The sequence below is a fragment of the Oncorhynchus masou genome, chromosome 3, assembly GCF_036934945.1.
Source record: "Oncorhynchus masou masou isolate Uvic2021 chromosome 3, UVic_Omas_1.1, whole genome shotgun sequence".
NCBI lineage: Eukaryota > Metazoa > Chordata > Actinopteri > Salmoniformes > Salmonidae > Oncorhynchus > Oncorhynchus masou.
In genome coordinates this window covers 25994770-26008054 of record NC_088214.1, presented here as the reverse complement: position 1 = coordinate 26008054, position 13285 = coordinate 25994770, and the positions used below count along the sequence as shown (strand labels likewise).

The following is a 13285-nucleotide window of genomic DNA, read 5'->3' as shown; positions in this document are numbered from 1 at the left end:
TTGATGTCCTTCTATGAACTGTAAAAGTGTTGCATGTTGCGTTTATATTTCTGTTCAGTATAAATACGTGATTGTGATATGCGTGCGAGTGCCTTGCAAAGCGTAGGCCTTTAATTTGTGCGTGATGCGTGCATGGGCGGGGGCAGCGAAACAGAGGCTAAATTGATGCAAAATGGTCCGCTATTGGTCGAAGCATTGTGGTACCCAAGAGAAAGACCACTGCACAGCAGCATCGCCGTACGAATGACCAGAAAATCGTCCGACAAACCTGGAACATGGCCCAACGGAGGATATGCTATATCTTATTCTTAAAACACCCACACATGAGAAATGCCATAAGAATTAGAAGTTTCATCTAGTATGATTCAAAGGCAGGTGATACTGACCCAGGTACGTTTAGATACATTTACTTGTCCATCTGTGAATAAGATAGTCGTGGCTAAATTGCTACGTGCTCGTGTCTAAATCGATCGCTAGTTAATTTTGATGCATGGGATCACGAGTTCTATGTGCTACAAAATAATACTGACTGAGGTTGACGCCTCGTATTTTCTCAAACAACGAGATTGTTTCCATGGGTGCTCTAAATCATGGCCAGCCACTAAAAATCACCCCTGTACTGTAGCTTACTACTATGGCTGACTATGAGAGGTCTCGCAGTGTTTGTTGATTTTAGAAAGTGAGTATTGATTTAGGCATTCCATTCGTAGGGTGTGTTTTGATCGAGTCTGTATTACCAAGTCAGAGTAGGTCAATCCTATAGGGATGCCCCACCATAATATGAGAGAGAGAGAGAGCGAGAGAGAGAGAGTCTCTTGCTCTGTGTCTGTGTTTGAATCTAAAATACAACACTACATATAATGGAGTGGTTGGATAAGGAGGAAGGCAATATTTGTAATTTACTAAATTACTACTATAGTACTACTGCTACCATAGTAGTACTGCTACCAGAGTACTACTGCTACCATAGGCTGCCTACAACACACAGGCTGTTCCAGCTCGTTCAACACAGCACAGGGAGATAGAGACTGTTTTCATTATAAAAGGCAGTCAGTGCTCATGAGTAGCAGTAATAGCAGTAATCCTGATCAGTAGCAGAGAGATTGACCAGATTACTATTGATTCACCTGTAACTGCCAAAGACTCAAGCTACCATGTAGAAGGGGGACCCGCAGTCTATTGATCCATGTTAAAATCACCACTGTGGAGGAGACAGCTTGTTCACAGTGAAAGGTCTATGAATACCAGAAAGGTATATGGAAAATCAAGCTAATATTCCTGTTACAGTTTCAGTGTCTGTCATATTGTCGATCAAGGAAAGTAAAATGTAATACATTTCATTTGGCATGTGTGGGTTGCCCCCATAGACATTTATGAACTGGCAATGCTGCTAGGCGTTTATACAGCATTTTCTTTACTTGGTTTTACTCAGTGTAAGTCAAGTGGGATAGTTCAGTGTAAAGAAAATATAGTAAAACTGCCTGGGGCAACTTATGACAGAGACACTGACCGGAGTTGCTGATTTATTAAAACAACAAGGAGACATAACCACAGAATACCCTGTTTTATCCTACCCCTTGTCTCTCCATATCTTTGAATTTCTGATTAAACTCTCCATGTGGATTTGTAGCAATTCACACTAATTTGAACTATTTCTTTCTTTGTTCCTCAAGCTCCTTCAGGCTTTTGTCTAGTCAGGATCCACTTGTAAACTCTCTGTTCTCTGCTGCCTCCAATACTCACTTTTCTCCCAGACTCATACAAGTTGGAGAGGGATTGTATTTCCCTGCCTGCCAAGTGTCTGCAGCCATTATACACTTACATTTGGAATGGATTTGAGGGTCTAATTGATCACCCCTGCCACCTCTTATTGGCTGGTATATATTAGACCTACTATACTGTCATGTATTTGAAGGAGAATTGATCTATTTGATACACCTTACTGAGCACATTTAATCAAGATGAATCTATTGTCTTCCTCACATCTCTGGGCATGGAGTAGTAACAGTAGAGCTCCTAAATGGATGAGAGATGAGAGAGCACTTTTACAAAATCCCCCAAAATGCACCTCCCTGCTCCAGCCCTGCTTGGTTTAGCCCTGTGGATTTAAATGAGCAGAAGGAAGTAGAATGCTGAGCCACAGCTCAATACATAGTTTAAAAATGCATTGAGTGAGTCATCTAACCAACCAGCGAGTCAGTCCCAGTGCTGAGCTGCATTAGGAGGACTGAACATTGCTCCTTTGACTGGAAGGATATTTTTTGATGTTGCTGCTAATCTAGTGCTGTGAATAAGACACTCAGTATCAGGACCTCAGTATCTGGATGCAACAGAATGCTATATAGACTGTTTTTAGACAGGTAGCCTATTTCTGATATTTTTTCCACTAATTTGTCTTTTGACCAATCACATCAGATCTTTTCACATCAGATATTTTTCAGAGTTGATCTGATTGGTCAAAAGACCAACTATCGAAAAAAAACATCCGAATTGGGCTGCCTGTCTAAATTCAGCCATATTGTCCTAGCTGCGTTCCCATGTTTGCACACTGCACGCTGCGATCAGCTATGTGGTTTGTTTAGCCTCACGCTGCTGATTCGCTGTAGTATAATTTGTGATGGCGGGATGATAGTGCACCAGGTCCTATTCTTCAGATTTGTCTAAGTGAGTAAATCCAATTAGATTAAAATCATGAGCTTTATGTAGAGGTAGTTAGCCTACAGTATGGGATTCATTACAGTGGGGTATTTCCATGCATCATGCTGGCAACTGTCCAACTTTGTAGAGGCACCTTTTATTTTTATAGCAAGACTTCTCCACAAAACTTCTTTGTATTTCACTCAACCTTTTTTTTACTGTTTTTAATCACAAGGGATTTACAACTCTGCTTCATTCTACTTGTATAGTGATATTGTTATAATGAGTTGGCAGCCTTTAAAGGTGATAAGGAGGGTAATTTTACTGTCTGCATCCCTGCATGTATTAATTGGTTGGGAGCTTATTTGAAAGAAGAGCTATGTAGGCCTGGCCTGCTGTATTATGTAAGTGGACTAATGTCTTCAGTTGCTGCACAGTGCAGATAGTACAGGGAAACTGATGATCACTGAGCCACGTTATCTCATATGGCTCCTAAAAGGAGTTAAGTAATAGGCCAACTCAGAGATAAACAGAGAGTAAACCACTGTACTGTAGTATTTTCTCTGTCTGGTGTTTTAATATGAAGCTTATACTGTATACCTTAACCTTTTTTTAACTCTCTTATTCACCATTTCAGTATTTTTATCTATTCAACTATTCTATCTACTCAATTATTCTACTTAACCTGCACACACAGCAGAGATTGACAAGTCAAATTGTCACATTCTTCCCTGCTCTTCCCTTTCTTTTTTTACTTCCGCTCAAATATTTATTAAACAGTGTGTGTTGTGTATGGTGGTATTCCATCCATACAGAGGTTGTATCAAGGCAGACAAGTTACCTTGTTGCTGAAGAACAGTGGCATAGTTGTTGAAGAGGATGCTTGGCAGCTGCATGTACTTCCACACTGGAGGGCCAGAAAGTGGCTCTAATGAGACAGGCTATTGAGGGGTCATTGTGTTGGTGGATTGTTCTCAGCGCGGAGTGGCGGTCTGGTCTATTGTGTTGGCCAGCTGCCCGGGCAGACTAACAGACATATCTTCATCTTTCACTTGGCCAGCATTGACTGAGTAGTGACTGAGTAGAGACTATGTGTGTGTGTGGTGTGTGTGTGTGTGGTGTGTGTGTGTGTGTGTGTGTGTGTGTGTGTGTGTGTGTGTGTGTGTGTGTGTGTGTGTGTGTGTGTGTGTGTGTGTGTGTGTGTGTGTGTGTGTGTGTGTGTGTGTGTGTGTGTGTGTGTGTGAATGTGGGCACGCGTGTGTGTGCACTAGTGGTTTGTTCAACCGCACCTGCCCGAAATTGCTAACAACCACCTGACTATACAGTGCCTTCAGAAATTATTCAGACCCCTAGACTTTTTCAATATTTTGTTAGGTTACAGCTTTATTCGAAAATGGATTAAAAAAATATATATCATCAATACCCCATAATGACAAAGCAAAAATAGTTTTTTAGAAAATGTTGCTAATTTATTAAATAAAAAAATAAAAAACTCAAATCTCACAGTTACATAGGTATTCAGACCCTTTTATTCAGTACTTTGTTGAAGTACCTTTTTGTAGCGATTACAGCCTCAAGTCTTCTTGGGTATGATGCTGCAAGCTTGCCACACCTGTATTTGGGGAGTTTCTCCCATTCTTCTCTGCAGATCCTCTGAAGCTCTTATCAGGTTGGATGGGGAGTTTTGCTGCACAGCTATTTTCAGGTCTCTCCAGAGATGTTATATTGGGTTCAAGTCCGGGCTCTGGCTAGGCCACTCAAGGACATTCAGAGACATGTCCGGAAGACACTCCTGTGTTGTCTTGGCTGTGTGCTTAGGGTTGTTGTCCCCTTGGAAGGTGAACCGTCACCCCAGTTTGAGGTCCTGAGTGCTCTGGAGCAGGTTTTCATCAAGAATCTGTCTGTGGCCTCCCGGGCGGTGCAGTGGTTAAGGGTGCTGTAGTGCAGCGCAACTGACTGCGACCGGGGGGTCTGTGGGATGATGCACAATTGGCTTAGCGTCGTCTGGGTTAGGGAGGGTTTGGCCGGTAGGGATATGCTTGTCTCATCGCACACCAGCGACTCCTGTGGTGGGCTGGATGCAGCGCACACTAACCAAGGTGTTTCCTCTGACACATTGGTGCTTCCAGGTTGGATGCGTGCTGTGGTAAGAAGCAGTGCGGCTTGGTTGGGTTGTGTATCGGAGGATGCATTTTAACCTTTGCCTCTCCCGAGCCTGTATGGGAGTTGTAGCGATGAGACAAGCTACTAAAACAATTGGAGACCACGAAATTGTGGGAGGGGATCTGTCTGTACTTTGCTCCGTTAATTTTTTCCTCAATCATGACTGGTCTCCCAGTCTGTGACGCTGAAAAACATCCCCGCAGCATGTTTCTGCCACCACCATGCTTCACCGTAGGGATGGTGGCAGGTTTCCTCCAGACATGTCGCTTTGGCATTCAGGCCAAAGAGTTTAATCTTGTTTTCATATTTCTTTCTCATGGTCTGATTGTCTTTAAGTGCCTTTTGGAAAACTCCAAGCACGCTGTCATTTGCCATTTACTGAGGAGTGGCTTCTGTCTGGCCACTCTACCATAAAGCCCTGATTGGTGAAGTGCTGCAGAGATGGTTGTCCTTCTGGAAGGTTATCCATCACCTCCCTGACCAAGGTTCTTCTCCCCCAATTGCTCAGCTCTAGGAAGAGTCTTGGTGGTTCCATACTTCTTACATTTCAGAATGATGGAGGCCATTGTGTTCTTGGGGACCTTCAATGCTGCAGAAATGTTTTGGTTCCCTTCCCCGGGTCAGTGCGTCGACACAATCATGTCTCAGAGCTCTACGGACAATTCCTTCGACCTCATAGCTTCGTTTTTGCTCTGACATGCACTGTGAACTGTAGGACATTTGTATAGACAGGTGTGTGCGTTTCCAAATCATGTCCATTCAATTTAATTTACCACAGGTGGACTCCAATCAAGTTGTAGAAACATCTCAATGATGATCAATGGAAACAGGATGCACCGGAGCTCAATTTCGACTCTCATAGCAAAGGGTCTGAATACATATGTAAATAAGGTATTTCTGTTTTTATTTTTAATATATTTCCAAAATTGTCTAAACCTGTTTTTGCTTTGTAATTAAGGCTGTCAGGTAACAAAATGTGGAAAAAGTTAAGGGGTCTCAATACTTTCCTGTATGTGATAAAGTGAAAATCTGAGGCCTGCACCTGACCCTAACAAGCTAATATAGAAAATGCGCCGTCGGCTACAGTCAGAGATGGCTGTCAACTTGTCTATAATTAGATACTCTATATGGAGCTTCTCTTCTGTCATTATATGTTGCCCTAGAACACTAAATAAACCCTTGCTCACCAGAATAATGTCATAAATTGATAGGACTGCTTCAATCTAGTTGATATTGGTAAAGTTTTGTTTGTCATCTCTGCTTCTTTCACATAGCAAAGACGTTTAGGAAATGGGGAGAAAATGCAAGAACAAAAATACTGGAGTTTTTCTGTTGAACATTTCCAAATGACATCAGTTTGACCATTTGTAAGAAAATAGAAAGCTGTGAAAACAACCCAACATGTTTCTGATAATATTTCATTTTGGCTTGAATGCATATTTGATGTGATTGAAATACTATCAGCTTTTATGATGCTGATTAGATAACACCTCTACAGAACCTATCTAAGTGTGCATTAGCATTCTCTCAAGATGCTCTCAGATGCTGAAAGAAATCATATTTCGACACTCCTGATCCTGAGTCCAAATTTAGCCTACATCAAATAAAATTGTATTTGTCACACAAAGACAACAGGTGTAGACTTTACCGTGAAATACTTACTTACGAGCCCTTTCCCAGCAATGCAGAATTAAAAAGTAAGAAAAGATTAGCAAAAAAAAAATGAACTAGTAACACAATAAAATAACAATAATAGCTTGTGTACATTAGTACTCTGTGCCGCTTGCCACTCCGGCCGCCCAGAGTGGCTCACTTGTGGGTGTGCTGGCAGCATATAGCAGCACGTTCGACTGTGCGTCAAGAATTCAGCATAGCAAGTTTGTATGAAGGTCTGGTTGGTAAATAGTTTAATCCATTCTTTATTTCATGAATTTATTCACAGGTAAATAGTAATATGCTCTAAACCTGTAACGGTTCTCGTCTGTCGAAGGAGAAGCGGACCAAAATGCAGCGTGGTGGTTATTCATGTTCTTTAATAAAATTAACTAGACATGAAATAACTAAACAAAACAATAAATGTGTGAAAACCTATACAGCCTATCTGGTGACTTTAAACACAGAGACAGGAACAATCACCCACGAAATACTCAAAGAATATGGCTGCCTAATTATGGTTCCCAATCAGAGACAACGATAAACACCTGCCTCTGATTGAGAACCACTCCAGACAGCCATAGACTATGCTAGATACCCCCACTAAGCCACACACCCAACACAATAAACCCATGTCACACCCCGGCCTGACCAAATAAATAAAGACAAACACAATATACTACGGCCAGGGCGTGACAAAACCGCTCTGGTGACAAACAAACTTTGCTGTCCTGTTTCCAATCGTTCACATGGCTGGGAGAGCCTATTCAAGTAAGTAAATACAGTAAAAAAATGTGCTTTTTAAACAATGTATTATTAGCTAACTAGCTATAGTGCAGGCTAACTCAAATTAACTGCTAACGTAGCAGTTAGCTATCTAGCCAACTTTACATACTGTGTAGCTAAGTTAATTAAATATCACCAGCTACCTAACTTAATTTTAGCTAGGTGTCTTGATGCATTTATCATTGTAAAAACAAACTCCAAATGCATTTGTAGGTAGCTAGGTAACAGCCATTGAGAAGGGTGAAAGGACAGCAGCCCCAATTGTCAAAGTGAGAGAGTAGGCTATTCTGGATAGGCAGGTACTTTTGTGTCGTTCCAGTCCCTAGAAGTGAGAACAGAGATATAGTAACATAATATTCAGTGCTGTCTAATTTGAGTAAAATGAAGTATGTTTATTGCAATGTTTTATGCCCTCATATACAGAGAGCTTTGAAAGCCTGTCTGCAGATGAAGAGGTCCCAATGAAGAGCAGTGGTTCTCAGTCCTGGTCCTGGGGACTCAGAGGGGTGCACATTTGAGTTTTTAGCTTAGCACTACAGAGCGGATTCAAATGATCAACTCATCATCAAGCTTCAAGTGGTATTTATGTACAGTTGAAGTCGGAAGTTTGCATATACTTAGGTTGGAGTCATTAAAACTCGTTTTTCAACCACCACAAATTTCTTGTTAACAAACTATAGTTTTGGCAAGTCGGTTAGGACACATACTTTGTGCATGACACAAGTCATTTTTCCAACAATTGTTTACAGACAGATAATTTCACTTGTAATTCACTGTATCACAATTCCAGTGGGTCAGAAGTTTACATAAACTAAATTTCCAAGCTGCCTTTAAACAGCTTGGAAAATTCCATAAAATTATGTCATGGCTTTAGAAGCTTCTGATAGGCTAATTGACATCATTTGAGTCAATTGGAGGTGCACCTGTACATGTATTTCAAGGCCTACCTTCACACTCAGTGCCTCTTTGCTTGACATCATGGGAAAATCTAAAAAAATCAGCCAAGACCTCAGATAAAAAATTGTAGACCTCCACAAGTCTGGTTCATCCTTGGGAACAGTTTCCAAACACCTGAAGGTACCACATTCATCTGTACAAACAATAGTACGCAAGTATAAACACCATGGGACCACGCAGCCGTCATACCGCTTAGGAAAGAGACACGCTCTGTCTCCTAGAGATGAATGTACTTTGGTGCAAAAAGTGCAAATCAATCCCAGAACAACAGCAAAGGACCTTGTGTAGATGCTGGAGGAAACAGGTACAAAAGTATATATATACACAGTAAAACGAGTCCTGTATCAACATAACCTGAAAGGCCGCTCAGCAAGGAAGTAAGAAGTCACTGTTTCTAAAACCACCATAAAGCCAGACTACGGTTTACAACTGCACATGGGGACAAAGATCATACTTTTTGGAGTCCTCTGGTCTGATGAAACAGAAGTAGAACTGTTTAGCCATAATGGCCATCGTTATGTTTTCAGGGAAAAGGGGGAGGCTTGCAAGCCGGAGAACACCATCCCAACCGTGAAGCACGGGGGTGGCAGCATCATGTTGTGGGAGTGCTTTGCTGCAGGAAGGGACTGGTGCACATCACAAAATAGATGGCATCACGAGGCAAGAAAAGTATGTGGATATATTGAAGCAACATCTCAAGACATCAGTCAGGAAGTTAAAGCTTAGTCACAAATGGGTCTTCTAAATGGACAATGACCCCAAGCATACTTCCAAAGTTGTGGCAAAATGGCTTAAGGACAACAAAGTTAAGGTATTGGATTGGCCAACACAAAGCCCTGACCTCAATCCCATAGAAAATTTGTGGGCAGAACTGAGAAAGCGTGAATGAGCAAGGAGGCCTACAAACCCGACTCCGTTACACCAGCTCTGTCAGGAGGAATGAGACAAAATTCTCCCAACTTATTATGGGATGCTTGTGGAAGGCTACCCAAAATGTTTGACCCAAGTTAAATAATTTAAAGGCAATGCTACCAAATACTAATTGAGTGTATGTAAACTTCTGACCCACTGGGAATGTGACTGAAATAAATCTTTCTCTCTACTTTTATTCTGACATTTCACATTCTTAAAATAAAGTGGTGATCCTAACTGACCTAAGACAGGGAATTTTTACTATGATTAAATGTCAGCAATTGTGAAAAACGGAGTTTAAATGTATTTGGCTCAGGTGTATGTAAACTTCCGACTTCAACTGTATTATTATTTCTGATGCTAACCTTGATATGATCCTGCTATTGTTTGCTACACATGCCCATGTGTGTGCACATGCATCTGTCTATCCAATGTTATCATGGTTTCTTATAAGATATATTATACTTTAGAAATCCACAATGACCTGGGGATGTCAAAGTCTAATATTGACTATCTTCCATATTCCTACAGATACCTTGCACCTGGAGATTCCTTCAAAACAATTTGGTTACCAGGGCCTACCTGTGTCCTGCAGAACTTCATGAGGATGTAGATGAGGACCAGGAGGGGATCTGCATGATTTTTCAAGGATGGGCGCTAACAGCACAGGAGTCAATCCGTGTGCGGGAGATCTTCACTTCCTACTTCTTCGAAGAGGGTGCTGTTCCTTGGCAACACCAAAGACTCGACGATGCACAACCAAAGGCTCTTAAGAGCCATCCACATTGCAATAAGTGTATTCTTCCATTTACTTCGCTATGTCAACTGCATTTATTCAATTCACAGTTTAGGTGAGGGTAATGTCTGTACAAAAACAGAACAGGCTCCTTTAAGAGTCACCCATATTGAAATAGAAGAACAATTAGACACCCTATAACCCACAGCTACACACTCGTGTATCAATCGGATTGATGGATTGTGTTGTGCAGTAAGCAGGCTCAGGTGTATAACTGTGGCTCCTTCAACCTTCAAAGAACAGGCAAGAGGGCCAACCATGGAGAATATTAAGACATGGTCATTATTTCTATTTATGTAGAAAATAATGTAGAAAACGATATATTGTTTGTCATCGTGTGTCTGTATGTTTTTCAGTATAAAGTACTTTTCAGCCACTTAGTGTGGACAACGGGTGAGACGACACACAGATTCCTGTTGAACACTGTCTCTTCAACTACTTTATTTTCTCAATAACTGTCTCTCTCCTTCACTTCCTCCCTCTTCCCCCCTTCTGCCTAAATCCTCTAGGTTATATCAGCTGTGTCGGTGTACCCCTACCGCATCTGAACTGGCTACATAGAGGGCACAGTATGATCAGAGGTGAGAGGTCACTTGGTCGGGTCAACAGGAAGTATTATTAAATAGATGCTTTACACTGAAATGCAGCTAGAGAAGTAGTAATCCCAGAGTTGACAGTGTTAGAATAAAAAACCCACAAGGCTTAAACATGCTATATCTGTCTCTCGTCTACAGGTATGTCTTGATGTGAGAGAGGATGCCAACCCCCAGTCCCATCATCGCCACCTCACCCGCTCGGGCCAACTGGGGAGACACCACGAGAGACACTATTATACAATTGTGATGAACTGAGAGAATATTACATTTAGTCACACTGTAATTCATGAATCATATGCTGTCATCCCTGCTCCTCTTTTCCTTTCTGTCTTCTACACTTTTTCTCACAGCTCTCTCCTCATCTCCTCTTTATCCCTCTGTTTTTATCATGCACACCAGATGTGCATTGAACAACAGATTGAACTTCTATTTATAATATAAGATTACAATTATAATATTTATAATGCATGTATTATGTATTTATAACACTTGGATAACTTCTTTCAATAAAGCCTTTCACATTCTATCCTAGTTGAAATTAAGTCTCTCATTTGATTAAATACTACACCAATCCTGTGTCCTCAGATCAGTGCAGATGGAGGAAAGTAGATATTGAGATGAACCGGTTTTAGATTATTTACATAATGCATAGGAAGCATAGTGTACTGTTTTTAAATTCTATTTCTGTGTATATCAGTTACAAATCAGCTTTTAACTAGTTAAATCATGTTTCTAGTCTATTGCGTAGTTATAATGTGTAACCATTGCTGTCCCATGGGCAGGATTGGTAAACACTGTTGAAGTGTATAATTTAGGGGTGCAACTTTCACTTTCTGAAATGGCATTTTTGTGCCCCCCCCCAGTATTATCATTGGAATATTATAAAAAACAAAGCAACGATGTGCTTTAGGACCATGCGGATGCCACCAAGCAGTCGAAGGCTATTTGGAGTGTTTATCCGACTGGATAAAAAAAAAGATATATTATGCCCCCCCACTTCTTGCGCTGCTGGTATGACTGTAATAGATACATGCAGACACAGCATCAAATACTGGAGTTTGATACTCCTGGTATTGGATATGACTGTAAAGGAACGTCTCACAGACGTTCATACCTGAACCGCACCTTTATTTGCAAAGGTAGAGTACATGATCAGTGAATACATTCAATGTACAGGCTACAATGTGGGAATCTCATGCTTGGTATTAACTACATGTAACTACATCCATCCTTGGCACAATAAAGTTATATTATTTTCTACTCAATCCATAGGCTTCATTAAATCCATTCAGACTGTTTTGAACACTCTCCATTCCTTTGGAACTTAGTGTATAATGTTTACTGTTCATTATTTTATTGTTTTGGCAATGTAAACATATGAGAGAGGCAGCACACTCAGTCACCTCTGAACAGTCTGAGCAGGACAGGACCTTGGAGTGTTCCTCACTCATAGCACTGTGCTACTCCCTCTTCACTAACTAGGCATTGTTGTCTCTCTCCTCCCACTCAGAAGTTATTGATACATAGTGGAGAAACTTCCGAAAGATTTTAGGATTATATTTCCTGCTGGTAATATTCCCACTATAGTTCCACTTTCTCTGCAGGATGGTACAAATCACTACCTCTTAGTCTGCCAGAATAAACCAACAGAAAAACACACCTGCAATGTTCTTAAAGATGGCGATTAAAGTTTTGATTGTATCTCAAAAACGCAGAAATAGCAATGCTAACATTTGGCCTCCTAAAAATCTCTCTCCAGTACTAGCTCTCCATCCTCCCCATTCACAGTTTCTCTCCTTCTTTCTTCTCCTCTTCTCCAGAACTTGTACCAGAACAGGTTTCTCGGACTTGGACGAGCAGCAATGGCATCCCCGTCACGTTCGTCCCAGAACCGCCCGCGTTGTAAGCACCCGATCCGCCACAGCTATAATCCCGAGCAGTTCCCTAACGTCAACTTCCAGAACGGCTTTCCTGAGGTCGTGGCGACTATGCACCGCTCGACCAGCGACACAGACCTGGTGACGTCACACAGCCGTTCAACGCTCACCGTCAGCACCTCGCTCTATGCCATCGGTCAGACCCAGGACATCCTCATCTGCTGGGACATCAAGGAGGAGGTGGACGCTGGGGACTGGATTGGCATGTACCTCATCGGTGAGCACTGCCATAACAGTGATTTTCATAGAAGTGACCAAAGCAATACATAATAGTAGATGATAGTGAGTCAGCTAGAGACAGTGAGATGAAGAGCAGCTTATTTCAAATCTTGTAAGCTGTTACACATACTGCATGTGATCTTCTTTGGAGTTAGCTTTTGGGGAAGAGGAATAGGTGTGTAGGACAAGAACTAGAATGTGTTCATTCAAGTCTACAGTATTTGAAATCGACTGCATGTACACTACACAGAGAGCAATGCGATGACTCAGGTCATGTTAGGTCAGGTCATGTCCAGTCTGCCTTCCCTTATCATTTGAGGTTATCTGAAGGTGGTGTTGTGGTGCTCAGACACAGTTAATGTTACGTATCCACAGGGAACTGACAATGCTTGTGTGATACTGTAATGGGACTTTGTATCTCACCTTCACCTCCCTCCCTTTCGACTCTCTCAGAAGAAGTTTCGTCTGAGAACTTTCTAGACTACAAGAGCCGCGGAGTGAATGGTTCACACAAGGGCCAGATAGTGTGGAAAATTGAGGCCAACTCCTATTTTGTGGAGCGTAAGTGCATTTCTGGAAACACATCCAAAACCAGCTACATTACAGTACACTACATCCCCCACACACTG

The 13285-nt window shown here is 41.6% G+C and overlaps 1 protein-coding gene and 1 long non-coding RNA gene across 6 annotated transcripts in view; both read left to right on the top strand.

The window, feature by feature from the left end:
* Positions 1–218: 218 nt before the first annotated feature.
* LOC135507945 (uncharacterized) lies at positions 219–11026 on the top strand. Of its 5 annotated transcripts, none has more exons than XR_010450735.1 (3): positions 219–390; positions 9640–10485; positions 10639–11026. It is a non-coding gene; the product is annotated as an uncharacterized LOC135507945 (long non-coding RNA). The 5 variants fall into 5 exon arrangements; XR_010450731.1 differs by having other exon boundaries at positions 7663–10485; XR_010450734.1 differs by lacking the exon at positions 219–390 and adding an exon at positions 6415–7745.
* A 1151-nt stretch (positions 11027–12177) lies between these two features.
* Positions 12178–13285, top strand: part of LOC135506996 (E3 ubiquitin-protein ligase HECW1-like) — a 57105-nt gene continuing 55997 nt past the window's right edge. Inside the window, exons 1-3 of the mRNA XM_064926453.1 lie at positions 12178–12198; positions 12321–12654; positions 13110–13217. Coding sequence (XP_064782525.1) covers positions 12178–12198; positions 12321–12654; positions 13110–13217 — 463 coding nt within the window. The remainder of the gene's footprint in view (positions 12199–12320; positions 12655–13109; positions 13218–13285) is intronic.